Source organism: Rhodamnia argentea, chromosome 7, assembly GCF_020921035.1.
Source record: "Rhodamnia argentea isolate NSW1041297 chromosome 7, ASM2092103v1, whole genome shotgun sequence".
In the NCBI taxonomy this organism is placed as follows: Eukaryota; Viridiplantae; Streptophyta; class Magnoliopsida; order Myrtales; family Myrtaceae; genus Rhodamnia; species Rhodamnia argentea.
In genome coordinates this window covers 25,073,090-25,099,941 of record NC_063156.1, presented here as the reverse complement: position 1 = coordinate 25,099,941, position 26,852 = coordinate 25,073,090, and the positions used below count along the sequence as shown (strand labels likewise).

General features: G+C 40.0%; 3 protein-coding genes across 19 annotated transcripts; all 3 read right to left on the bottom strand.

Annotated features, from left to right (window-relative positions):
* Window positions 1-225: 225 nt before the first annotated feature.
* On the bottom strand, window positions 226-13,944 carry LOC115742452 (chromatin modification-related protein EAF1 B-like). Of its 13 annotated transcripts, none has more exons than XM_048281816.1 (25): window positions 13,621-13,944; window positions 13,023-13,171; window positions 12,677-12,918; window positions 12,524-12,578; window positions 12,310-12,407; window positions 10,788-12,213; window positions 10,572-10,691; window positions 9,851-10,132; window positions 9,265-9,396; window positions 8,893-8,976; window positions 8,409-8,466; window positions 7,838-8,328; window positions 7,692-7,745; window positions 5,296-5,353; window positions 5,005-5,180; window positions 4,854-4,907; window positions 4,608-4,688; window positions 4,337-4,474; window positions 4,102-4,218; window positions 3,566-3,663; window positions 3,241-3,453; window positions 2,805-3,138; window positions 1,254-2,532; window positions 799-1,148; window positions 226-653 (listed from the first exon to the last, which is right to left on the bottom strand). In XM_048281816.1, exons 3-24 carry the CDS (start codon window positions 12,820-12,822, stop codon window positions 886-888), a joined length of 5,757 nt encoding a protein of 1,918 aa, XP_048137773.1. In that variant the 5' UTR covers window positions 12,823-12,918; window positions 13,023-13,171; window positions 13,621-13,944; the 3' UTR covers window positions 226-653; window positions 799-885. The 13 variants fall into 13 exon arrangements, with proteins under 13 accessions (XP_048137773.1, XP_048137770.1, XP_048137772.1 ...); XM_048281813.1 differs by having other exon boundaries at window positions 799-2,532; window positions 7,838-8,190; window positions 8,269-8,328; XM_048281815.1 differs by having other exon boundaries at window positions 799-2,532; window positions 7,838-8,190; window positions 8,269-8,328; window positions 8,409-8,445.
* Window positions 13,945-15,204: 1,260 nt separating this feature from the next.
* On the bottom strand, window positions 15,205-19,868 carry LOC115742454 (pentatricopeptide repeat-containing protein At5g48730, chloroplastic). 5 transcript variants are annotated; one of them, XR_004015569.2, is made up of 5 exons: window positions 19,442-19,868; window positions 18,285-18,691; window positions 16,952-17,681; window positions 16,405-16,498; window positions 15,205-15,500 (listed from the first exon to the last, which is right to left on the bottom strand). XR_004015569.2 is itself a non-coding variant. In XM_030676745.2 (3 exons), the coding sequence occupies exons 1-3, from the start codon at window positions 19,838-19,840 to the stop codon at window positions 16,973-16,975; spliced, it is 1,515 nt and encodes a 504-aa protein (XP_030532605.2). In that variant the 5' UTR covers window positions 19,841-19,868; the 3' UTR covers window positions 16,707-16,972. The 5 variants fall into 5 exon arrangements, 1 of the variants encoding a protein (XP_030532605.2); XR_004015566.2 differs by lacking the exon at window positions 15,205-15,500 and adding an exon at window positions 15,589-16,146; XR_004015568.2 differs by lacking the exon at window positions 15,205-15,500 and adding an exon at window positions 15,589-16,092.
* A 1,136-nt stretch (window positions 19,869-21,004) lies between these two features.
* On the bottom strand, window positions 21,005-23,513 carry LOC115742457. Its single transcript, XM_030676748.2, is given in 7 exon segments — window positions 21,005-21,469; window positions 21,471-21,556; window positions 21,777-21,888; window positions 22,580-22,668; window positions 22,841-22,925; window positions 23,043-23,126; window positions 23,219-23,513. Coding segments are annotated over 7 exon segments (630 nt in total). The 5' UTR covers window positions 23,255-23,513; the 3' UTR covers window positions 21,005-21,331.
* Window positions 23,514-26,852: the final 3,339 nt, after the last annotated feature.

Below are 26,852 nucleotides of genomic sequence, written 5' to 3'. Positions count from 1 at the left end.
TCGTTAAACTACAAGGCATCGTGCCAAAAAAAAAAAAACTAGAAGGCATCAATATGGCATCTTTATAAAACAGTTATATTGACCAGAGGTCATGATGATGTCCCTGGTTCTCATATGAATTCCTCACCACCGGAGAATATAAGCCACAGAAGCTACCCCGTCACAATCATATTCCATGCAGTGCAAAAATCGACAACAAAATGAGAGAAGGCAATAAGTCCACTGAGGAACATGGTGAGGCCAAATAACTGCATTGACATGATCAGTCTATACACCAGGAACCGTTATATTCACAGAATGTTCTAAGCCTTTGCCTGTGACAATAATTGCTACCCACTTGATCTAAAAGTGTAATTACACATGCACCAGTCTACTTAGCCAAGAGAACCAAAAAAACACCTAGAGGAGAAGGAAAGGAGAGATGAGACCTCTGTACAAAAAACTCTACATTTGTCTCCTCCTCTCGATGAAGACCTGAAGTGTTACTATACATGATTCCAAAAAGTCAATAAACAATCTGCTACAATCCTTCAATTAACCTTTCATAAGCTTGAAGTAAACGGTCATAACTCCTAGCCGTTCTTACTTCTGCAGTCTATTTTTGTAGTAGCCAGCTCCATTTGCATGGATGCTCACAAAATCAGCATCAATCCCTGTTGGATGATACATAAGTACAATGAGACAAGGAAGGAAATGTCAATGAAGATCCAATATCACCTAATGTCAATTTGCAATAAAACTAACCTTTTAAAGAGTTATCACAAGGACATGCTCATTTATCACTAGGGCGAGCAATACCTTGTTTTGTCTAATGAATTGACCATTCGAATTCAAGATCTAGCATCATGCTTTCAGGAAAAGGAAAAAAATCTCTTGCATCGCTAGTCAATTTCCTTGTCCTGCTTGTGAATGCTGCCTTTGTTGCTGAGGAGGCACCTTTGGCAGTGGTTTTTGAAGTGCTTCTTGTTGCTCTCCAGACTTTAGAAACTGTTCTTGCAGCTGATACTGTTGCTTGGGTGACGACCGAAGCATGAGGGGTGGCATCATTGGCTGAGGCTGCTTCTGCCCCCTATGTGTCCCTAAGCAATCAATGCTACGACCGTGAGAAGACAAGCTACCTGGTTCTCGACATCGCTCCGTGCTCTGGCCTACGGATGGTATCGACTCATTTCGGGCCAGTGGTCTTCCAACAAAACCCACACAAGGAAGTGGAGCTGAAAAACGAGAACCATATAATGGTTGAGACTTTTTACCAGGTGCTGCATGAGCTGGATCAACAGAGGCTAGAGGCACAGCAGTATTTTCCCGAGAAGTAATATTATTCACAGGTCTCTGGTCAAGTTGAGCTTGGTTGGTTTGAGACTCAATAGATGGCTTGGATGTCATTGGATGGCTTTGTTGAAAGACAGCATACGGTAGTTGAATGGGATTAACCTGCTTTTGTGGGGGTTGATGTATGTGCAGTGCCTGTAGATGGTTGGAAGCTGTCAGTGGAGATATAATGTCCTTGTTTTGAATGGATGACACATGCTCATCAGAGCAACTATCAGACTTAGAAGGAATCTGCTGCATTTGCCTTGACACAGGAGATGTGGGACCAGAAAGCAGCATCTGCTGCATTTGGGGAGGATTGGGATCGGAAGGAACCTGGGATTTAGGTGGTCCGACAGGGTTATTTACTGTTGACCCAGGGTTCCTAAAACCTTGACCTTCCAAGAACTGCATCACCTGATCACCTTTCTCCACCCCCCGGCTTCCTGGAGCCATAGAGAGACCATTCAGATGAGAAGGTTCAGAAGACAGGTTCTGATTCACCAAGTTACTTCCTCTCCCAATTCCCTTTGTAGCCTGCTTCGGTTGCTGCCTATTAGGAGGGGGCCTGCTATATTGTTGAGGCTGCTGTTGCTGCAGCTGACGTTGACGTTGACGTTGCCTCCCAGTCTGATTAGTCGAGCCACTAATAGTATTATTCTGACGATTTAGGCCAAGAGCATGAGGTTGGAGCAGATAATTCTGAGGATGTTGAGGAGAAAATATTGGCGACATTGGTGAAGAGGGTGTTTGTGGTGACACAGGCATTGGCTGTGATTGTTGCAGGGAACTATTCTGCAAAGACGGTACGGGAGACTGAGGTTGTGGTTGCACATGCGGTGTGACAGGATTATTAGATCCAGCAAGCTGCTGCTGAGGCTGTTGGAGATGCTGCTGCTGAAGCTGCCTTTCCTTGGCAATACAGATTGCATATGTTTGCTGTGGCAAATCAGTTGCTTGATTCCGCAACTGAATATTAGCGCTATAATGAGGACTATTAGGCAGATGAGGTTGTCGAGAGGACAACTGATATTGCTGCTGGGAATGGCCTGGATACATCTGAGTTGGAGTTGCCCGATTAGAAAATGCAGAACCCAACCCATTAAGAGGAGCAATGCCTTGAATATTCCCTTGAGTGACCTGCTTCTGAAGTCCCGGAACCAACCTTTGGGTTTGCTGCTCTGAGATACGGTCAGGCTGGTATAAAAAAAGGCAGCTTTCCTATAAATTACCAGAATTGATGCATCGTGTAGTAATTTACGGAAGAATGAAGGCACAATCTGATAATGACAATAATGTCCATCTTATTATGATTTCTGTGATGGACATAGAAATCATAAAACTTCATATGCTATTGAACTCACATATCACTCCAATTTTTAACTACCAGCCTTTCTAAAATTCAAGATTGTTTACCAGCACAATCTATTCATGTAAAGGAAATAGATAAATACGCATGATTTTTCGGTTTATAAATGAATATTAAACCTCACCCTCACCGTATGCAGAGCCTCACGACGTTGCAAGGTTGTGTTTCCTTGTGCAGAATCAGGTCGAGGGTGCATATTTACAGGACTTGGCATACCCACCATGCTGCTAGTACTCAGCACTGATGACGAGGTCATTCCATGAATCACTGCCGGAGACATTGGCATGCTTCCGTTCGTCCCACTATTCACAACCACACCGTTTCCACCAGGCTTCGTACGGACATCACAATCAGTCATAGAGAGAGATCCAGAAACAGATAGGTTCGGTTGTTGAATGTTCATGGGAGATTTATTCTGCTGATCAACCAGCATGGATAATGTTCTCGGAAAATTAAATCTAGCATCCATGAGAAAATGCATTGTCAAGAAAGGAGACCAAAAAAATGAGAATCAAATTATTGGAGAAGAACATCATGCTCACTCACGCATAGTAAATTACCTGCAAGAGGTTGTGAGTGCATCAGTAGATGACAAGAAGTTAGGACCAAGAACCATACTGCTCGATCCATGTAATGATGAAATTTCTCCAGATGTATTCTCCCCAGATGTAGCAAGCATCGGTGGCACAGCACATTGGTTTAATAATGAAAGATTACTAGCTTGAGAACCTTGATACACAGGGGGAGCAGTTGTTTCGCAGAGATCAAAAGGTCTTCAGATAGGGGGAAAATGTACTTTAGGCTCATGTTAAAAGATGAAGAATAAACCTATTACATCTTGTCTTGCACAAAGGAAAGAAGATGGACGATGAGCATTGTACTTACGAGAGGAAAACTCCATTGAGGTTATTTGGACAGACTTGAGATAGAGCAACAAAATGAGAGTGGTGGACAGGTACTTGATTTTGATTCTGGCTGTCATTCTTCAACAAAAAAGGGAAAAAAAATCAAAAACCTTAGTCAGGAGGCATTCAGAATACAACAAGCCAAGTTTTTGATTTCTTATCTGCTGTATATACTATTGCCACCACATTTTGCTGGTTACTGGTTTGACATCTTTATAGTATAATGCTTGAGCTAGGTATGAATGTTGCTACTATAGTAACATATACATAGTGTAATGACCAACAGGTGGGCACACTATGGAGCATACTTTTTACAGGCCAACTCCTACCTATCTAGGTGCAATGTGGGCTCAATATAAACTCAATAATACAGAGACCTCAAAGAATTCCTACTCAAAGCATAAATCATTCAAATCAGAAAATGCAGACAATGGAGACAAAGAAAGTACTATCTTTCTTCATCTGGTCAACATCTTAAGTCTGCAATTTAACTAGTCCTACATCGAGGGCACAAACCGTATTTCTTTGGCAATGCTGCTTGTGGCTGATTCTAATAATTTTCTCAAAGTGTTCGTTTAAAGCTTGCTCCACCATAGGCCCTTGCAAGCGCTGAAACAACTGTCTGGCACTTCCCTGCATGAAATATGGCGCATCATTCAATCAACTGAAGCAGGCAAAATGCCGTGTTGGAGGTAAAATATGCAATAACACTTGTTCAACTTGTTCCAGACAGGAAGAAATAGAGATTTGCCTTAGGAATGCCTGGTAAAGTAGATGAATAAGAATGAGACGACCCCGAATCTTCACCGCTATCAGCACCATCACCAGCATTCTTATCCATTAAAAACTTGTGACGCTCCTTACATTCTTTAGGCTTGCGAAATACACACTGGATAAAAACATTGGAAGAAATAAAAACTTGAACAAGTGGACCTATCGACCAGGTTGAGAAAATAAATATATCAACCCTCTAAGGGTAGATAGGTGGTCATTCTCTAACAAAGCATATGACAGAGATCTACCTTTAACAGTAGAGTGTTATTGATTGCATCGCTGATCAGCTCCCAATTTGGACCCATATCATGTACCAGGACGATAAGAGCCTAAGAGCAAAGTACCATTTCAAAGACACGAAGATATGTGTCAGGAAGGGAATATTTCTATCAGCACTAATGGCCTTGAGCTAGAATAAATTTTCAAATGGCAGTGCAAACAATGTTGTAGGAAATATGATAAGTTTCCAATATGGCAATTATGACGAAATTAACCTGGTCCTCGAATAGTGACCAGAGACTTCCAGAACCTGGCTGCACTATGGACATCTGCAGTGATAACAAATGCTCAGAACCACCGAGAAAAGAACACATAAATTAATGACACCAAGATCGAACTGATGATACACTGTTAATTAGGATGTACCTTAAATCCTTTCACTTTCCTGCTCCTATCACGACCGTTACTCAAATTTGCCAATTTGTTTGGGGCGGACATGTTACTCATTTGAGATGCCACAGGAGAAGGGATGGACCCGGTCATTGACATGATGTTGTCAAAAGTATTATCAGGCGATCGCTTCATCATCTTTGGCTTCTTGGCTGCATGTTCACCATACAACATTCATAATGATTGAGAATGAGAATGAGGAAGATCAGATACAATGTTTCCTCAAGAAACCTAATCAAGAAAACGTGAGTTGGGAATGAGCCTTACCACTGGTTCTATTTGATTCAAAATAATGATTCTCTAACCTCTTCTTCAATTGATCCCTCTGTGCAACAATGGTGCCATTAATGAATATTTTTGTCATCAAGCATGGATGGTACGATAGTTGTATGATGTCAGGTAATTCAAGAAGGAAGCAACATAAAAAAATTGAATCTCATGCAGAATAGATTCCATTTTTCTATGCAAACCAATAATGAGAAATCTTCACCCACTAATTGATTTTCATAACACTCACGGCACAATACAAACCAGAAGAACCCCTCCATCTGTTCGCCCACCAATTTCTCCTCACAATACACTACCATGGCTAATGATAACAACAAAAACGGGGTAAGTACATCGCAAGTGCCATAACTTTTGTACGGCGCTCACTTGAGTGTCATAACTTTTTTTTTGCTCACTTGAGTGCCACATCGAAAAAAAATCGTTCACTTGAATGCCACTTCCCCCAAAATCGTTCATTCCAAGTGACACTTCGGGGGATAGTCCTACATGGATTTTTTATTATTATTTTCTTTATTTTTTACCGACACTTGGATTTTTTTAATTTTTTCCGTAATTTTTTCTTATTTTTTATTTCTTTTGATGTTGTCCTTTTTTATTTTTGTGGCTTTTGCTGCCATGGCCGTCGAGGGTCACCGATGACCCTCGCCGACCACCACCGGCCGGCCCAGGGGAGAGGGCCACAACTGCCCTAGCAGCCACGGGCGAGGGCGCGAAGGCCCTCTCCAAATTTGGGCAAGGGCCCTCGCAGCCCCACCGGCCACCAGCGAGGGGGCCCTCGCCTGGACCTCGTGACGGTCGTCGCGACAGCCCTCCTCGGGCGCCGCCCTGCCACCCTCCTCGGGCCGTCGCCTTTTTTCAACCTGAGTTCAAGGACTCTCGGAAAACCGAGCTCAACGCCACAGCCGAAGCAAGTGGAGGTCCTCGGCGTCATATTTGACGCCAGCAGAGGTCCGCGACCTCAAATCGGAGGTCATGAACCTCCATCTTCGCTGACCTGGAGGTCAAAGACCTCTAATCCAAGGTCGCGAACCTTTGGGCAGCACCAAATCTGAGAGATTTTGAGTCCGGGAGAGAGATCTAAGCACTGGCCACAGTGCACAAGGAATGGGCAATGACAGCATTGAGCAATGGCGAAACATGACGACCTGAGCGACGAGCAACGAGGATGATGAACAACCGCGACGGCCGTCGCCAGGTCCAGGAGAGGGCCCCTCACTCGTGGCTGGCGGGGCCGCGACAACCGTCGCCTAATGCCATCAAGGCCTCGCCAGCCCAGGGCGAGGCAGCCCTCGCCCTTGGGCCAGCCGATAGTGGCCGGCGAGGGTCGCCGGTGACCCTCACCGGCCAAGGCAACAAAAACAAAGGAAGAACAAAAAAAATTGCAAAATAAAAAAAAATTATGAAAAATTCCACGTGTACATTAAAATATTCAAAAAAATCATCTCGCCGGTGCCACATCAACTTTTCCGGCATCCACGTTAGCTTTTCCGACGTCCACGTCAGCGATGGCACTTAAGTGATCGATTTTTTAAAGTTATGGTACTTAAGTGAACGAAAAAAAAGTTATGACACTCAAGTGAACGCCGTACAAAAATTATGGCACTTGCAGTGTACTTACCCCCAACAAAAACAACACATCCGAAATATGAAACTTCATGAGGGTCGTGTACATAGAAGACAACAATGAACTTAGTGTTACCCTAAGTATAACATCCAGATGATGTCCTGACTTAGAGAAAATCTGCTGAAAGTAGCAAGCATACGGCAAGAGATCTCGAAGAGATGCATCACATATATTATATTCAAATGAGAAAAGCAATAAGTTTACACAAATCACCAACTCGAGATGTTCTCTTCTTACTTATTACCAGGTTAAAATGAAATATGTAGAAATCATATCAGCAATTGCAGACAAGAAATAAAAGCAAAGCTCTTCTAAGTGCCATGCAAAATAAGCGACAGTATGCATGCAGGTATGACAAAATGCGTGTAAATGTCTGACACGTATCAAACAAAAGGTTATAGAAAATGTTCAAATTAGGAAATAAAAAGCAGATAACAACAATTTCCTAACTAGACGCCATAATAACGATATCAAAAGATGTCTAAGGAGGTCTGCAACCACCAGAACCTAACCGATAAGGAAGATGAACTCAAGCTTTTGCCAGCCACTGCCTGCACATGGACTTCCGAAAATAATTTAATGAGAGGAAAAATATGATCCAACATGGTCACTGACAATCTAAAAGTTGTCTTTTCGTAAATCAGTAAGATTTTACTACCAAATGCAGTTGCAGTTGACATAAACTGACGAGATTAGCCCACTAAAGAGAAGACCATAAGGTACTACTGTGCATACAATGAATGAAAATTACCTGTTCAATGTGAACAGTGGAATCCAGCTGCCAATCCTGCCCATATGGAGAACTCTGCAGTGGAGAAGAATCAATCACACCAGCACCTAAGTAAAAAAAAAAATGCAAAGGATTCCCTGAATTTTCCAAAAGGGGTAAGTTCACACCAGAAGCTTTCGTTTCTTTTTTTTCTTGGATTTGATTGAGGCATCCGCAGATTCATATGGCAACTGCTTTTCAAGGCCCCCAACTGACTCAGCCTCCATAATTTTCTGAACCTGCGATCCACTATGCAGTGTACTCTGATCATCCTGAAGAGAATTTGTATCTCCACTAGAAGCATCGCTTTTGGGATAACCCCTCAAACCAGCTCCACCAGTAAAGGGACATAAGACCCTCTGTCTGGGAGTAGTTCGCATGCGCTTTGGTGGAACTGGACCAACATCAAGATTAGCAGCTCTCTTGCCCATAAAAAATGACTGCTGCGTCCCCATTCTGTTTTCTCCATAGGGTAAATCAGCTGCCATTTCATATGATCCAGAAGCGTACGACTTAAAAATTTCCCGATTCTTCTGGGAAAGTTTTGACAACTTGCTACCTTCGAAGGCCCCAGAAAGATTGTACATGAATGTCTCTCGCTCATTTTCATGCCCATAGACTGAATAAAATAAACTAATAAGCAACCCAAAGGAGGAGAAACTTGATAAAGAACTTGAATATCCCAAATCCGGGAATCACCTGATGCTGTCTCCGGAAAGGATGAATTGACTTCCTCCTGCATATAACTTTCCGTATTGTGAACATTACCAATCCAATAAGAATAAAAAACGAAAGTCAAAGCTCACATAATTGTGCCCATAATATTTCCTAATAGGCAAAAGAAAGGCCATCCCATATGCTGAGGAATGAGGGTCTCCTAAACCCTTTCTGTGAGCCTGCTTGTTGCAGCTTAACATTTCTATCTATAAAATTTCACTCCAAAACTTGAAATTAAAAATAGTTTTTGTGAGCATTAACAAAAATAGAAAAATACCTGTGACTCCATATGTCAAATATTTGTATATTTTGAATGTTTTAGGAGTTTCATGTGAAAATGAGGAAACAATCAAACTGCAAGAGCTACAAATTGGACAACATAAACAGTAAGAGCTACTCCTATGTAACATATTTTAAGGCAAATGGAAAATGTCCAGGTATTAACAGCTGCTGGGAAGGCACTCGCCTCGCACTGTGTCACACAGGACTCGATAGACTTCCTGTATGTCTCCATTGCACCAAGGGAAATTGTGTAAAAGATGCTATCCTGCCAAAACAAAAAAGCAATCTGCTGTAAGTTAAAGCAACATCTGCAAGAGCAATCTGCAAGCATCCAATAAAACAAAAATTCGCTGAGAGTGGATGCTTCAATGATCTCCAATTTCACTGGCACTATGAACACCATAGTTCGTGCTGTGGACTGACCAGAATGCTGATATCATATGCTAAAAATCTATAAACAAAAATCAGAGAGCCAACAGGAGGATGCCCATTTGATAACGCCAAGTTTGTGGCATCACTATCCAGAGAAATTTACACCCAAAAAGTGGACACTTACTCCCATAAGATGATTGTCGTGGGATAATTGGGAAATCTCTATATCTGTCACTTCATCTGTATCTGTTAACACCTCAGCTTTGAAGGCAGGAAAATGTAGACTGTTCTCTCTCAAAAACCGCATGGCATATCCCTGAACACAGAGACATAGACATTCCGACTAATGATTAAATAAAGGCAAAATACATGAGAGACAACCTCCCTCCCTCCAACCTCAAAGAGTGCAACTTACTTCGATACAAGTAAGTATATGCGTCAGAATATATCAACAGCACCCTCAGAAAACCCTCAATTGAGAAAGTAGCATCTGAATCGTGCTATTTTTTTTTTCTTTTGAATCAGTGGGATCGCACACATCTCAACCAAGGGCTCCCCAAGCCAAGGCAGGAAAGTTACTTAGTAAGAAGGCACAAATGATTGATCCAAAAGACTAAAGTCAGAGAACGCTAATGCTTTTCTTATAAGAAGCATCATTTTCATTCATGAATCATGAAAAACCAGAGAAAGATGCATGAACTTTGATGCCTACAACAAATTAACCAAGCAGCACTATTAGCATGAGAGAACAATTATCTTCCCAACAATACCTGCATCTTCTCGGTTTTTCTGCTTTTGTCATGGAGCAAATCATTGTAATCTCTTTTCCTTGGTCCATCTTCCGGACAATGGTTGCTTTTCATATCAAAACTTGCATCATCATCATCAGCAAGCATATCTGCTACATGCCAGAATTGCATCACAGCCTTTGTAAAGTTGAATGCTAACTTTTTCATCTTTTTCTGACGATCTTGTTCTTCAAATCGCAATTGCGATGCAGAAGCAATTTGATGACATAATTGAGTCGCAGCAGTCATCTTCCAAACACGCTCCTAAAGAAGTACAAAATGAACCAGTTTGAGGAATATATCACTTCCAAATGAAATGATTAAACTTCTATGGAAATTCAAATGTGATTTTGTTTACTTAAGCATCCTTTGATTGCAATAGTTGAGTCATTACTCTAGATTATGAAATTTGATTTTCTTTCAATCACTATGTTTTAATAGCCGCAGTTTCAGAAACTGCAGTTCACAATAACCGCCATTGCCAATAACCATTGTTTGCGTAGAAAAGTGATATATTCCTCAAACTGCATGAATGCTGGATAGTAGTAGACTAGTCACTGCAACCTGATCGACCCACACTTCTGTGGCCATGTTCACCACAATCAGCTGCTGCTCAAAACTATGCACAGCAGTGAAGCTCCAGAAAAAAGAGAGTAATACGATGGAAAGAAAATAACTGCATGGTATTATCATACAACCAAACCTGCGCAAAGTCATTTGCCAGCCATGCCATTTCTTCAAGGACATAATTCCAGTGAGATCTCCGACGATTCTCCAACTTTATAGTGCCAAAAGATAACTCAGCGGTCCTCTTACGTCGTGCCTGTATATTGCATAAGGTGATATCTGTGAATCCTATAAGTCCCCTCTTTCTTCGTCAACTATAGCAGTAACTAAGTAGCTGCTACAATAAATTTACCTCAATTATTTGTGCCTCTTCTAGGACACGATCCTCTCTTGCCTGATCTACCAATTTCAAGTTGTTCGAACAACAAATCTTAGGGTCTGAAAGAACAGCATGATCCCTCTCTGCTGAAGAACTCTTATGTTCACAAGCTAAAACATCAATTCCTTGAGGTCTTCCAAGTGAAATCTGTTCCTGGATGATGGGATTGTCATCAAAAGTTTTGCTTCTATCTCTTTCAATTGCTGATGCAGCAGGTCCAATCTGTTCCATTCCCCTGCCTCCTGGAGAATTTTGCACCTTCTTTCCAGGGCCAGATCTTTTGTGCACTTTATCGCCTTTACAAATGGCACCATTATCTACATCGGCTTGACCATCAGAGTTATTCTCATCTTTTGAAAGGGCATCATATTCAGTACTTTTGCTGTCCTTCTGCTCTTTTACCATTTCTTCAGAAATTAACTTCTCATTACCCACAGTTTCAGATGGAAGCATCACGGTATTCACAGTGATACAGTCACTTTTTGAACTATTATAAACATCACAATCATTATGTACATCTGCCCCTGTACTAGTACGGGTACAGGAAGATTCTGAGTCTAAACCCCTCACACCAAATGCAGAAGCATTATTTTGACACTCATTTACATAGTTTCTCCGCTCACTATGTTCATCTGCAAAACTGCTCACTACACCAGAACTAGTTTCATTTTCAACTTTTGCTACAACTGCAGAAGGAAGATCAGTATTAGCAAAAGCTGAATTTTCCCTAGCTCGAATATCTGAAACACCAGAATCCATATGTGCTGCAGTTTTCATTAAATCAACTTTAACTGATTTAATACTTCGGTTATCCATTGAGCTTCTATCTGCAACATCCAATTTACCTCCAGGACAGTCACTCTCTGCATGAACAGAAGTTGATTCAAGATCCTTCTCACCATCTACCTCAATATCTGACTGAATTCTTTCGTTGCCCTTGCCACTTGAGCATTTAGCTCTAGCGATCATCAGCAAACTCTCTTCCTTGTGATTCTTTGTTTCCGATACTGAACCCTTAGGGTCTCTAAAACCCACTGGCACGGCTAAAGATAATCCATGACAACCATGACCGTGAAACATATCAGCAGACTTTGATCGGGCACCATCACGGTTTGGCCTTGATCTATTCCTTCGAGCGTATGGACAAAATATAGCGGACTCTTCAGAGTCCTTGGTATTTTGACTCCCATCAAATTGAAATGACTGCTTAGAAGCAGCAAACTTATTCCTTCTACCACCACGCATAGAGTTCTTTTCTGCTTTAACCAAATGGCCCTCGCCATTAGAATCTAAATGATTATCGGCACAGTTTGAACCACGGAGAAGTCTAGGCCTATCACTACTCTCAAGAGAGTCCCCACAAGGTGACACAGCCAATGCAAAACTACCCCTTGCTTCACTGTGACGATGATAAACACATATGTTGGTAGGCGGGAGAGGACAAAGTATTAAATGATCTATTCAGCAGCTCAACCAAAAGACAGTCAAAGCATACCTGGTTGCCACTTGCTCCAGATGCTGATCAGTAAGTGAAGTTGATTGCACACTTGCTGAGGTTGCAGTGCCATTTTTAAAATCCAAAAGATTGCCTCCCTGAAAGTGAAAACCATGCAATATAATCATTACTACCTACATAAGTAACTTGAATAATTAAGTTAGAAAAGGAAAGGTCTAACTGCCAGAAGCATTAGGAAAAGAATCTATCATACTTTCTCAAGGAATTCCAGCTCTCTTCTCCGTTCTTCACGAAAATCATATTCCAGTCTGTTATCGGCAAAATAAAGTTTGCTTTAGATTCAGGCCAAATATAGGACAGAATGAAATATCAGACGGAGGAGGGAAAAGGCAAAATGGAAGGTCACCTAAGTTCTGCTTGAGCCTTCTCAATTGCTGCTTGGTGTGGAGAGGCTTTAATACTAGTGCCAACTCCACCGTCAGCAACTCCACCCATGGAAGAATCAACCTCAGCATTTACAAGGAGAGTGTCCTCTGCACAACATCCATGCATTCCAACACTTTTTTCTACAAGCTTTCGCCTTCCATTGATTCACCACTACAGTGACCTCGAAAAACTATTCAACTTGATCATGATTGAAGCATCTTTCTGTTGTCAGATTGAAGTAGACAAACAACTTGCTAAATCAACAACATATCACCAACATAATCAAATCCGGAGCCATCTTGAGCAGTCAGATTAAAGAGAAATACCTCCTCTAAATCTGGCTATGGTGGGCATTCATCGTTGAAACCGAAAACCAACAGGAGTTCCAAAGGGCGAAGTCAACAACTACAGTCATAATTAACACGCTGCTCAAAAGGACTATCGTAATCCAACAGAGAACCAATTGCAGAGTCACCTGCTACTGTCAAACGGGCACCGAATTACAAATACTCCTCTGATACTAAATAGTACCAAATACAGATACCAAATCAGCAGGAACGCATTGGCAAATTAATAACAACTTCCTCTTATGTCACCGTCGTACATGAGCACCTTCCACGAAATACAGCACCTCTACTTAAAAGGGAAAACAGAGCCTAAGCCAACTCTCTCTCATTGGCCAGCTCAGTTCCAAGTTATTAACGTCTCCACGGCCACACTCCACCAGCATGCCAACATATAAGACGACTAGAAGCATGTATTTTCAAGCATTAAGCCCAAAAACACCCGAACCCTAAGAACATTGCCTTCATTCCCCGACAAACTTAACTCAAATGCACCTTCATCCCACGACCCTCAACGAAATGCAACGGTAGGGAAGTCGGAAAACGAAAGAAGCGCAACAAAAAGAGGAAGAGGAATCACCTGAATCGCCACGATCAACGCGGAAACGTATCAGAACCGAGGCGCTGTGCGCTTCCGGTTGGCGGAGAAGCAGCAGCTCAAGTCTGACCTAGCTACGAGGGCCCCGTACGCAGAAAAGCGTGCCGCGATGAGGGTCGGAGAGGCTCTGCGCGAGTGGTTCTACGTGTGTGGAGGATCCATCACGCCTCCGTAGCTGGTTGTGCTTGAACTTCGTCAGTTTTGGCGATTTCTTTCTGGTTTGATTGCTCGTTCGAGTTCGAACCGGGGAAAGCGAACGCAAAGCGAGCGAAGTCGAACGAGAGAGCTTGAAGTTGGGCCGGGCATGGTCGATTGGAGGGAGAAGACGATCGATGAAAAGGGGCCCTGTGGAAAGTGGCCTCATTATAAAGTGGGCTTTTTCGCCCATGAACGTTGATTTTATCACAGCTTTTTAGCCCTCCGTTGGTTTTTCTGTCGGCATGCGCAATGCACGTGACTTTTAAAAGTGCATTTCCGTTTCCATTTTGTTAAAAGGAAATTTCTATAAGAACATGAAAATTATCGCAAATCGAAGAAAACTAAATTAGGTAAAATAATAAGCGTGCATGGCAATACTTCTGCTCTAGAAATCAACTTTCGGTCAAAAGTTGATTTTTCTACTTCTAGTCAAAAGTAATTTTTTTGCTTCTTCAAGTGACTTTAAAATTACTTATGGAGTAAAAAAATACTCCAAAAGTATAAAAATGAAAGTGCGTAATCAAACAAATTTATGCTCCATAAGCACTTTTAGAGCAGAAATTCTACTTCAAAAGTGTTATCATGCGTGCCTCATACATCAAACAAAATTTGATGAATGTAGCCACTTTAATATGACTAAACAAGATACCTTAACAAAAAGGATAAGCACAAATTAAACAGAAAGGGAAAGGGCCACATTTTGGGCGTAATTATGTTTTTTTGACTTCTCTGTTATTTAGGCCTTCATTTTGGGCTTAATTATGTTTTTTTCTCAGAAAAATCTTATCCAATTCTATTAACATTTTCATCAAGTTCTAATAGCTTTTATTTCATAATATCCTATTTGAGATTTAATTTTATGATATCAATACAGCTTAATACCATAAAATTGAAGTTTTTGGTGCCCCAAAAATTAATTTGGGATAAATTTGTGACATGTATATCGGTTTGGAAGTTTTTGTGATATTAATGCGATTAATATTTTAGTCAATTGTTTCACCATTTTCCTTTATTTCTCTTTCATTTTTCACATATTTCAAGCGTAAAAGAGAGATTTTCATTAATGAAATTAGATGAATTTACACATTTACCCATTAAAAGTCATGTGCAATGTGCACGTTGAGAAATATATTTCCGTGGGTTAATGGCCTTCCAAAGTGAAAGTTCATGAAAATAAAGTGTAGCAATTGAAAGTTTAGGGGGAAACACGTATTATCCATCAATTTCAGAGGGTTCTATGTAATTTTCCATTTCTTTTACTTTAGCACTTCACAAATTTGGATGTACTATTTAATGCTTTGAAACTAAGCATGTGAGATTATTTCACAATCTTTTACGGGTCAGCATGAAATTCGGATAAATTTTTCGAAAACTCTCTAGTAAAAGCGTCGTGTATGCATTCCATTAGTGCCGAATCAAATTAAAGAAAACGTTAAACACTGGGAAATAACACGACCAATATATCTTCCTTTCCCTGATCGAGGGTCTCATCAAGTTTAGTTTGCATTGAAAGCTGAAACAAGACCAAGCTTCTACATACACATCCGATTCGATTACACTACATTATTTCTTTCCTTTTCTTTAGTTCGGTAAAGATCCTTTCCTCTTTCGATGGTAAGTTAGACTAAACCTCAAGCATGACTCTAAGGTACAAGCAGCACTACCTGAGGTGAAACATGATCAATCAGGAGAGATCTTAAGCTTGAATGACGTCCTTGACGTTTAAATTTGGGGACACAAGCAGGAGTCGATACAATCTTGCCGGGCCGCTAGAATCGAATCGACGGTTACAGTAGAATCCATCAAATGCTTTAAGTGTTTTTGCACCAGCATTTTGACCAAATGTGATACCCGGTAGAAAATAGGTGCCCCAACAACTTGGGGATGATACAAATGCTTCATGCCTCATAAAGAATGTACAACCTTCACATAATTTCACATTTCAGCGGTCAGTGGAGATTCCCAAGTTCAGAGGAAGTTATGAGTGTGCATCATCTGGTATGAAAAGGGAAGATGCTTCAGTAACACCAAAACTTCTTGTGATATTTACCGCAGAGAGTATAACATTTTCGCCTCTCAGTTGCTCAGATTCTCATCCGAAAATGCCGCAGAGAGAATGAGTTATCGTGGCTGCACAAACAGTGCTGTCCGAACAGTGCTCTCCGTTAGCTATAGCCTATCTCAAAGCTATTATTCAGAATGTCTCCGCTTGTTCCGCTCCGTCTGTTGAGCAAATCGACTGCACTTCTCTCTGTTCTGATGAGGACCCAAATCCAGCAACAGATTTGAACAATCTCTTACAAAAAAGGTCTTGCAAGAATAAAATTTAAGTCGTCAACAAGAGTGATCCAAGAAGCAGATCTATTTGCGGAAGCCTGGCATGCCTAGGAAATTGTGTATCACACATAATAATTAGAATTAAATTTTGCACTATTCTGCTCTCATATTCTTTCCAGCAATGTTTGTTTACTATGGAGAAAAAACAAAGCGCTTTAAAAGGTCAAGGGAAAAGCTGTAGAATCTATCATGGTGCATATCTCCTCATTTGCAGATGAGCTATAATTTTACCTTAAAATTGCGCAGAAACTGGACAAGCACTCCAAAGATGCTGCTCCAAAATCAACTTTACTTTCATGATGCAGTTTTATGCTTCAGTGAAACTCTGGACGACGATGTTAGGAATTTAGATTCTGAGGTAAAGACACATCCGTACAAAAACTTAAGGTGGAAGTAAATCCATTCATCAAGCCGAAAGAGAGTGGCCTCTCTAAATAGTCTCTTACACATAAGCTTCCCATAGACAATTCTGAACTCGTGATAATAGAGTAGACAAATCCAACGGGGCATAAAAATGATGTGTGAGGCAAACATTCACTCCAATGATTCTATCAGCTCTTATATACATGCATTTGCTGTGTCAACAGGAACAACATGTTTGGACTGCATTTGGCATGTTAAGGATCATTAACTATTTGAACTCACCTCTTCTAACCTATCTTGTCATATCAAATAACAAGCATTCACAATCGGGTGCCAAGAAAACAAGAAACTTATTTGTTGCTAATGCATTGAATCTAAAACAACAAAAAATCTCGTTAAAGCAGGATGCACTGACCTGAAAATTTCTCACTGCAAGCTAGACTTCTTCATCTTCCTTTGAACTTTTCCACCCCGATTCATAGAGATCTTGTAGTTCCTTCACATGGCTCGTCATCCTACTGATTGAATAGGCTTTAACCATGGTTCTATATGTAATTTTGTCAGGTTTACATCCTTTTTGCTTCATCATCCCAAGCACATCCTTCATCTCTGCAAAGCATTCCATCCTCCCAAAAGCATCCACTAAGCAATTAAAAAACACAGTATCTAGCATTACATCCGAATTATCTATAAACCGCAAAACACCTTTAATTTTATCAGCTTTCCCAGCTTGTCCATATGCTCTCACAAGTGAACAAAGAGTGACGCAGTTTGGCTTAATCCTCTCTGACTGCATTAGCCTAAACAAATGTTCCATCTGTTTTAAATCCCCAGCCCTCCCAAATGCATCTATCAGAACATTGTACGTCACACTCGTCCAGGAGTATTGGTACTTCTGCATGTACTCCATCACTGCACTCATTTTCTCATAATTTCCAGCTTTTGCATAGGAATCCAGGAGAATATTGAATGTTCTAATATTGGGCTGTATTCCTGCACTCTGAAACTTCTCATAACACTTCTCCATGGTTCCTATTTGCCCACTGCTGCCAAAGGCTCTAAGTGTAGAGTTCATGGTCCAAACATCTGGCTCACAGTCTGGTTGACGTAGCATTTCTGCAATTGTTGACTCCATCTCTGCAAAGCTTTTAGATCATGCTAAAAGGTTATTTCTCTAGCCATATCATGTCCATCTACTCATTCAGGATCTATGGGAAGAAGATAGCAGGCCAAACAAAGAAAAACATCGAGGAGTGGGGCATGTTTGTGCAAGCCGAAGTGGATACCTATACAAGTAACTTCAAAGAATTTGATATTGATGGCTGTGATGGTACCGGTGTGTTAGTTGCAGCAGAAACGGTCACTCACTCTCTCTCTCTCTCTCTCTCTCCATTCATACATGTGAAGAAGATAGCAGTGGGTTATGTTTGTGCAAGCCGAAGTGGATGCTTATACAAGTAACTTCAAAGAATTTGATATTGATGGCTGTGATGGTACCGGTGTGTTAGTTGCAGCAGAAACGGTCACTCACTCACTCTCTCTCTCCAATTCACACACGTGTGTGTATGTGCATGCACGTGTCTAACCATAATTTTCTCCAGATCATTCCTGCTTCTGAAAAGTCTAAATGCAGAATAAAGTTATAGATGCTGACAGACTGTCCAAAACCAAACGCAACCTTTCAACATAATCAATGATCTGACAGACAAGATGGAGCTTCCGGAACTAAAAGAGTCATTAACACGTACATTTTTGCTTTCCCATAAGCATCAATTAGGGTATTGTAAGTGATCGTGTTGGGTTTAATGCCTTCAGCTTCCATATCAGAAAGCAAATCCTGCACTTTATCAAATGCAAAAACTTGCAGGCATGACTTTATAAGGATAGAATAAGTATGGACGTCCGGCCTACAGCCTCTGGTGCTCTTCATCTGCTCAAGGATCAAAAATGCCTTGTCAAAGAGACCACTCCTACTGTAAGCAGATAAAAGTGCTGTATACGACTCATGATTGACAGCACATCCTTCGTCTATCATAGCTTGAAAGAGCTCATGAGCCTTGTCAGGTTGCTTACATTTCCCAAGCATGACAATTAGCTTAACATAGGTGGCAGGGTTTGGTCTGTACCAGAGCTGCTCACGTAACAGTTCAAAAACCTGAAAAAAGAAAAAAAGCATTCAGAAATATTACAACATGATACAAAAGCATGGTAATAGTTGAAAGGTACATATTTTCCAAGGAACACATGGATAAATGATTAAAATCTATTAGTCAAACTGTCAGTGCTCATCAGGAAGAGCATCAAGCGTCTCTGAAATTTCTTAAAGTTCACTTAATAGTAATGGTCCCTTCAGAAATGTCAAACCGAACTTACTTTCTTCCCAAACAAGATCATAAAATTCATTGCCATATTGCCTGGACTTTGAATCCATCAAACCATATTTGCCACGTTTTCTCAGCAAAAAACTTGGAGCTGTTCAAGCTCAACTCCAATACGAATTAGCTCGAAACTTAGCAGAACTAATTCAAAATGATGGAAAATTTAATTAATCAGAGCAAACCAACTGAATCGTGCACTATTTGTTGCAGCAATGTTGTCCCAGAGGTAATTAGCAACTGATCAAAAAGAAATGAAGCTCAAATCAGACAAAACGCCCCATCAAGATCACTTCCTCCAATTTTTGTAACCCAAACCGCCAATTACACAGCAGCAGCAGCAGCAAAGCAATACTCAAGCAACATTAGCAAGAACAATTCTTTTTTTTTTTTTCGGTCGACCGCAAGAGTAATTCCATTTCCATGAAAAACAGACTTCCCTCACATCCAACAAGATTCCACCAAAGAAGCGAAACTAAGACATCGAACACCAAATGAAGCGCTCTCTCGTGGTCAATCGGTTCTCTGACCTTAAGCGCAGACTCCCAGCGCAGGGCCGTGATCCTCTCGTGGAGAGCTTCGAGGACAGTCGTCGGGAGCAGCTTCCTCGAGTTGCTCCGCCCGCGCTTATTCTCGATCACGGCCTTGGTGGCCTCCCTCCTCAGAATCACAGATATCGCCTTCTGCGACGCGATCTTCCGGTTAACCTCCTCCCTCCTCTCTCTAGACTCTCTCTCCTTCAGCTTCTCCGCGTCGACGGTCCCGCTCCTCCTCCGTCGCGTTCCTTCGGTTAGGGAAAGTTTGCCGGCGTCGCCGGAGGTGGAGGACGACGTGCGGATGGGCTTTGCGCATTGGGCTTTGCATTGGCGTGGAGGAATCGAAGGAGGAGGTGGACGGTGAGGAGATGGAGTGCTCGAGAGGGAGGCCATGGACTCTTTCTTGGGGGCTATGCCAAACTGCCAACCGGAAGGGGCGAGGATATCTCAATCCTTTTCCTTCTTTTACTTCCTTCAGGTTATTATTATATTTTTTTTCCTTATTCTCATGGAATTTAAAAACTATAATTTTCACCAGGAAAAAAAACTTTTCAAAACTTACATATTTTCTTCTTTTTAAAATTTGCATATATTCACATATAAAACCATCTGATTTTCTTATCCTAACATTAAAAAAATTCAAATTTTTGTTGTATGAATATTTTAGGAGAGGAAAGGTATATTGAAGATAGGGTAAATACCACGAAAAATCTCAAATTGGTACATGTGATAAATTTATCCCTAAATTAATTTTGTAACCACTAAGAACTCCAAGCGCCTATAGCAAAATTTACCCTTCGTTAGCTTCCGTTAAATTGGATTAATATCACAAAAAATCTCATATTAGTACACATGTGATAAACGAAAATTGGTACACCCATCAACGGTCCAAGTATTGTGTAACTTGGTAATTTGACGGTAAAATTTCATAAAAATCAAGAGATGATAAAATTTTCATAGGTGTATTAGTTTGAAATTTTTAGTGATAAAAAATTACTTTGAGGTAGATATATCACATTATGTCAGTTTGAAATTTTTTGTGCTATTAATACTTTAAAATAAGACAAGAAGACCCGAATTTTCAAAAAAAAGGACAAACTCAAAAAGATAGAATTGTGAATCCTTCCTTCACTTGTTTTTTTAATTTTCAAAAATGCCATCTAACTCATTTCAAGTTTTCAAAATTTTAAAAATATCCTTTAATCAATTTTGAGAACTTTCCTAGTCAAAGAAACTATGGCTAAAGAAGAAACTAATTGAGATCACAAGCTAAAAGTGACTTATAAACCCCTACCACAGTTCTCAAGATTAATCCTTTCGAAACTAGCATGTTGGGCTTCATTCTCTCTCATTTTCACTTTATTTCTCAAGGTAATGTTTGCACGGTTAACCACAACTTATCAAAGAATTTTGTTGATGTAGTGAGTTATTTTGCTCAAAAGACCTAAGTCCAGTGATTAGAAAGCAAATGCAACAAACTCGTTTTTCTTCACCCAACGGATTGCTACATCTGACTTATTCATCTCTAAGATCATTTTTTTTTCCAAGTACAACTTGAACTATGCCTGAGCAACTGCTATTCTTAACTGTCAAAAATAATACTTACAGACTGCCAATACTTTCTTATCACTCCACCATTTCAAGAAAGCTCTTTCAACTAATTCTGCATAAATGGCCGGAAAAGAAAAGTTACATAGCATGGGCTCCAACGAGGCGCCGAGTATGATTCAGAAAACTAATCCTCCAAATTGAGTCCGTTGGTGAATTAGACAACAGCAACAGTGGCTTCCTCCAAATGCACTCGATCTCAATCTAGAATGGCTAATTACACTTCCCTCGGACAAAAAAAGAGGGACGACAAAAAGAATAAGACAAAAGCATCGGTCAGCCTGTTTTTGAGTCCGTAGAAGCCGGACTGCTCTCAAGAACGCTTTGTAATGAACTACTGGAGTCGTATGAATTGGTGGTCCTGGCAACAAATGGTGTCACCGATGATCGAAGAGACTCCGGACCCTTCCAATTCGATCCTCTTGCATAGGGCATCACAGTTACTGATAACCTCCGTCAATCTGCCCTTAAGTTCCCCAAGCTCCACCTGCAATGCATGAACTGTATAGATTTCCAGAATAATTGATGAAAGAATATTAGTTTACATTTCCAAAGCAAAAAAGGGAAACAATCAGGAAATACATTGTATGAACTGACTTCACAGTACTAAACATATTCTGGAGAAAGTGTGTTATTCAACTCATGATTTCTGTATTCGATCCTTTGGGTCACTAAAAGCAAGCATACAGCAAATAAAATCACAAAATCATGAGATAAGTACCTTCTGATAAATGTTGAGAGGTGGTCTTCATTGCTGACACAGAGTGATTAAAACGCTGGAGAAGTTTCACAGCTAAAGCATCCACAAGTTCTATCTTGTTCTCTATTTCTTCCTGCAGCAAAATGCACCAAATCTTAGGTTTTTACATTACAAAGTCTCCTGGTTCTGATAGCATGTGTGATGGCAGAAGGACAATTTCCGTAAGATCACACTTTATGCCACTGCATACATTTATGATTGAGAAGCTCGCTATCAAGTCCAAAGCACAGATCTATTCAGTTGAAAAGAAAAATATGAAGGACATTTCCGAACTTCTTTGGGTAAGGTAATTACTGCCCCTCGTTAAAACAACTCGCAACAAGGAAGATCGAAGAGCAATGCTCAACCAGCACGAGAGGCAACAGGGGAAAAGTAAAGTTCTTGGGATCTCCATAAATCCCCTGAAGAAACATATCAACATTTTAGAAGTCAAATATACAAAACTAGCTTCGGGTCTTTCAATCGTTCTTAATAATCTTCAACAGAGAGAATACTGAAAGATTGGTCCAAAAGAAACAGCAACAAGTTGATCGCTCCCAAAGCTATAAGACTCTTCACAGATTCCTGACTAGTTCTAAATTGGAGCCTCTTAATATTCTTCCACTTCAAAATAGTCCATCTAAGGAAAAACAGGCTAATCAATTACAACTATATAACGAAGAACTAGATACTTCCTTTCGTCTAAAATGCCTTTTGATGATCTTTTCATCGAAAGGTCCTAGTGTCTATATATAGTATATGCATTAGCCAACGCAAAGGCGCACCTGTTTCTTGCCGATCTTTTGGACCTTCTCCTCCTGCCAATCACGGTACATTGAGAATAGCTCGAGTAGCACCTTCGGATTCACCGTTCCTGTATTAACCACTCCAATAGCTTGACTTTCAAGATCTCATTACAGAATTTCACTTCAAAACAAAACGATTCACTAATAGTATATTCACGAGCTTAAAGAAATAAGCGGAACTAGAAACCACAGTACATAAACCAAGTCGTAAAAAATGTCATCTAGAGGCCAGTGCATCACCTGGAGCTGACGAAGACGGCGGCTTCCTAACCAAAATGTCGGTCAAGCTACTCTCGGACAGCGGCGAGGTGAGTATGGGAGGTGCCTACAATCAATTGAACAAACAAACCAACACAAGTTACAGTTTTTCAATATCAAAAGCAACTACCTGCACATTCATTCACGTGCTCGCGAAAACCTAGATAGAGGGGCTACTACTCACGATCTTGAGGGACTTGAGCTTCTCCAGGACGGGATCAACGCCCTCCAGCCGCTCGGAGACGGTGGTGATTTCGTCGGCCGGTCTCTTCAAGAGCAAATAACGGTCGTTCAGTAACGATTTGGGGTGTGCCTTGCGAAGAGTCGGACGAGTTGCGAAGGCAAAGGATCGAGAGTTACCTGCGATCCTGAGAGCGTGGACTCTGAAGTCCCCATGGTGATTGCTTTCGGAAAAGAATCTGGCAAAATCCGAGTCGGGGTTCGCCGACCAGTGATGCGAGAGAGAGAATCGACGACACGATCCACCACCGAATCGCCGCCGGAAGCGAAGCTGCGTTAGAGTGCGAAATGGAAACAGCTGAGCTTCGGAGGTGTCCCCCAAGGGACCGAGCACTATCGGGGCGGGCTCGGTCCGTGGCTTAGCTGGGAGTAATCGGATCATCGGATCGGATCGGGCGAACCCGTGGCACATTGAACTCCACCCGATTCATGATGATTGGTGGCTTTCGGGGAGGAAAATAGAAGAGAATTCTAATTAAGGATATGTTGTCATTTTCTCAAATGACAGTCTGAAGTATATTTTACTTTAAATAAAGTCCTAAAGTTGTCATGACTATTTCAAATAAGAGACTAACATGGTCGGCCGGTTGTCATTCAAAGACAATATTGATATGAATTTTAGGCAAATTAGATTGAAATTTAAAAAAAAAAAATTACAACAAGAGGGCCAAGCCCTCGCCTTTGGTTAGCAATGTCGGCGACCTTGTCCGCCATCGCCTATGCCCCACTAGTGATGGGCCGTGACCACAGATGGAGGAGGGTCCTGGGCTTTTTCCTTGTTTGTGTGTGTTTTTTTAAGATTTAGCCTTTTGTTTCTTTTTTGAGTTTGCCTTTTTTATTGAATTTTTAACCTAGTTTAATTAAGATTTTGTGTTAACATTGGGATTCAGATCAAAACAACAATGTTTTAGTGCTTTAGTTAACCTTAACGCCACATAGGATTTGAGGACAGCCTTATTCGGCCCTCTCCATGCATCACCGGTGGCCGCCATCGCTTGAGACCGGCCATCGCAAAAATGAAAGAAAAATAAATAAATAATAAAAAAGAAGAAGTAAAGGACAAAAAAACTATTGACGGCCCGTGAGGTCGTGGCATTTTTTTAGATTGACATGGTTTATTTATGCCCTTATTTGAAACAAAGTCTACTTCATGCCATTATTTAAAATAATGTCTACTTGAGACCATTTTTTGAGAAAATGATTGCACTTTCAAGCCTTTATTTAATATTTTTTTAGCAATTAATTAGGAAATTGATCCAACTTTGTACTATGATCGAGGATAGGAGAATTAACCGTGTGCGTTTTTAGAAGAATGGGGAAGAAAATTAGAGACCAAATTAATAAAATCAATAGCATTATAAAAATGATTGCTCCTATAGTTTGAAATAATTGGTTAATGAAAAATATTTTTATTCTTGACAACATATCTACACATTTTCATTGACAACATGATGTTATTCATTTATTCATTTTGTAAGCAATACAATCAATCAATTAAAGGAAGATATTTTTCAGATTATTCATTTTTCAAGAAACTATGAATAATTTGAACTAAAGTTTTCTTATGGATGAGATTTAGGGCGTGCATGATAACACTTTTAGAGTAGATTTTTTTTCTCAAGAAGTACTTCTCGAGCATAAATCCGTTTGGTTGCACGATTTCATTTTTTTTACTTCTAGAATTTTTTTTGCTCTATAAGTAATTTTGGAGCCATTTGAAGAAATAAAAAAAATGTACTTCTATCCATAAGTAGAAAAACCAATTTCTACTAAGAAACAAAAGTAGAAAAATCAACTTATGACCAAAAGTTGATTTCTAAAACAGAAGTGTTGCCATGTGCGCCTTATGTTATGATTTAGTTTCATGAGTTTTAAGCTAACAAGAAACCCCGTAAGCTCTTAAAATAGCCCAATAGAAAGTAAACCAAAATAGATTATCGGTATGACAAAAAAAAAACGATTATCGGGATTTCATGCGAAAGGTAATTATAATCTCTACCAATCTTATGACGGGACCTTCACCTTATGTTATAAACAGATTTTCTCAGGCATTGATGGTTTCGACAATTATCTTTCGGGGAAAAAAAAGCAGTTAGCTACTCACAAAGGGGAGAAGATCCGCTATGGAAGTCATCGGATAAATTAGGATACGTTATTTCACGAAAAATGAATGATTTAAAAAAAAATGAGCGTTTGTACCATTCACATTAATGAATGAACGAAAAATATTTGCATTAATTACAATTTTTTTATAAACAATGTAAATATTTATCAAATGATTTCAAAAAATACGAGCGATTGGTTTTGTAGAAAATGTCTTTCAAATCATTGATTTTTCATGAAGCAAATAGAACTTTAATTTCCTTGAGTAAACAATGATAGACTTCATGCATATGGCCGTGATTATGCCTATTTTCTATAGGAACTTTATAACATAAGTTTTATTTATAGTCAAATGGACCTTATAGCCTATTTGATTCTATTTCTTATAAAACAATAAGGGCACGATAATGAAGATTCGGATAGAATATGAAAATTGACAAAGAGAAATAATCCAACTGTCAAATTTGAGGCAAATTGTTTATAAAGAAAGTGCCTACTAAAAGTGAAGCAAAATACAATTTTCGCTCAAATATATCCATTTAAATATATGAAGATGGACTTTCTTCAACCTGAACAATCAATAAATTAGTATCCTCAAATGATAAGGGATATTAAGGTGGGAGTGTCAAATGTGTGGGTCGGATCGGGTTTATGTTGGGTTGAGTATGGTTTGACCCATTTTCACCTATCTTCATGCATTACAAATTTAATGATCCAAACTCGACTTAACCCACACCCTATCCAAATTACTTAAACACTATTTTTAACCAAATCTCAAAATACTTGTTTCTTATAATTTGATTAAAAAAAAAGGAATGGTATTGCGAAAACACTTTCATGCAATACAAATTTAGTTAAGATATTTTTTTTATTGTTATTTTTTTTTTCCTTAGGCGACTAGCAGCGAATGGCGGACGGCGACAACATTCCCCCTCTTGAATATTTTTTACATTTTTATTTTTTTTGTTTCCTTTTTTTACTTTTAAAAAATAAAAAATAAAAATATAAACTAATATACTCGAGGCCCATTGACCAAAGCCAAGTCCAACCCACTTAATTTTTTTAATTTTTAAGATGGATAAAAAATGGATCCAACCGTGTAACTCTTTTCTGAACAATCTGGTATTTTTATTTTTTTGGTCAGACAAAGGTTTACCGTTTATTTCGTTAACTAGCCAGGACATAAAAGTCCCCAATAAGGGAGCGTCCAAACAAAAGCAAAGCAGAGCCTAAAGGGCTTGGGGGTAGGAACAAAGCCAATTATGTGTAACACAATTAAGCCTCTGAGATTTTGCAACTCAGTCGAGGCCCTGAGACAACGGGCCAGACTGATTTTCGTATGGGTTAATAAGAGCTTCAGGCAACCCATGACAAGCAGTCTATCTTCCCAATTGAATTTATCTATCTTTCCACTTATCAAGCTTGCACCAAATCACTTCTATCAGACTGATAAACGAGTTAAACTGGAAAGTACATTTGGCGCCAAAGAGAATGGCTCCATGCCCTGCAAGGGCTTCCATCTGTGCTGAGGACGAGGCCATCGCCTATCTAGTTCAATTATAACTTTTTAGACCCATTTTCACTCGATCTTTTAAAAACTTACAACCCATGTACAACCTAATTGGCCTATTTGTACAAAATAGGAGTTAAA

Coding starts and splice junctions, on each gene's coding strand:
- LOC115742452 (XM_048281806.1), bottom strand. CDS start 12,822: ATGCATGGATGTTGTGCAGAGGACACTCTCCTTGTAAATGCTGAGGTT. Junction 8,977..9,264: donor ACGACAATCATCTTATGGGA/GTAAGTGTCCAC, acceptor TTTTTGTTTTGG/CAGGATAGCATCTTTTACAC. Junction 4,475..4,607: donor ATAACACTCTACTGTTAAAG/GTAGATCTCTGT, acceptor GTTTTTATCCAG/TGTGTATTTCGCAAGCCTAA.
- LOC115742454 (XM_030676745.2), bottom strand. CDS start 19,840: ATGGCCTCCCTCTCGAGCACTCCATCTCCTCACCGTCCACCTCCTCCT. Junction 18,692..19,441: donor GCTGGGAGTCTGCGCTTAAG/GTCAGAGAACCG, acceptor TTCTTTTTTCAG/GTTTTTGAACTGTTACGTGA. Junction 17,682..18,284: donor GCTTATGGGAAAGCAAAAAT/GTACGTGTTAAT, acceptor ATGATCTAAAAG/CTTTGCAGAGATGGAGTCAA.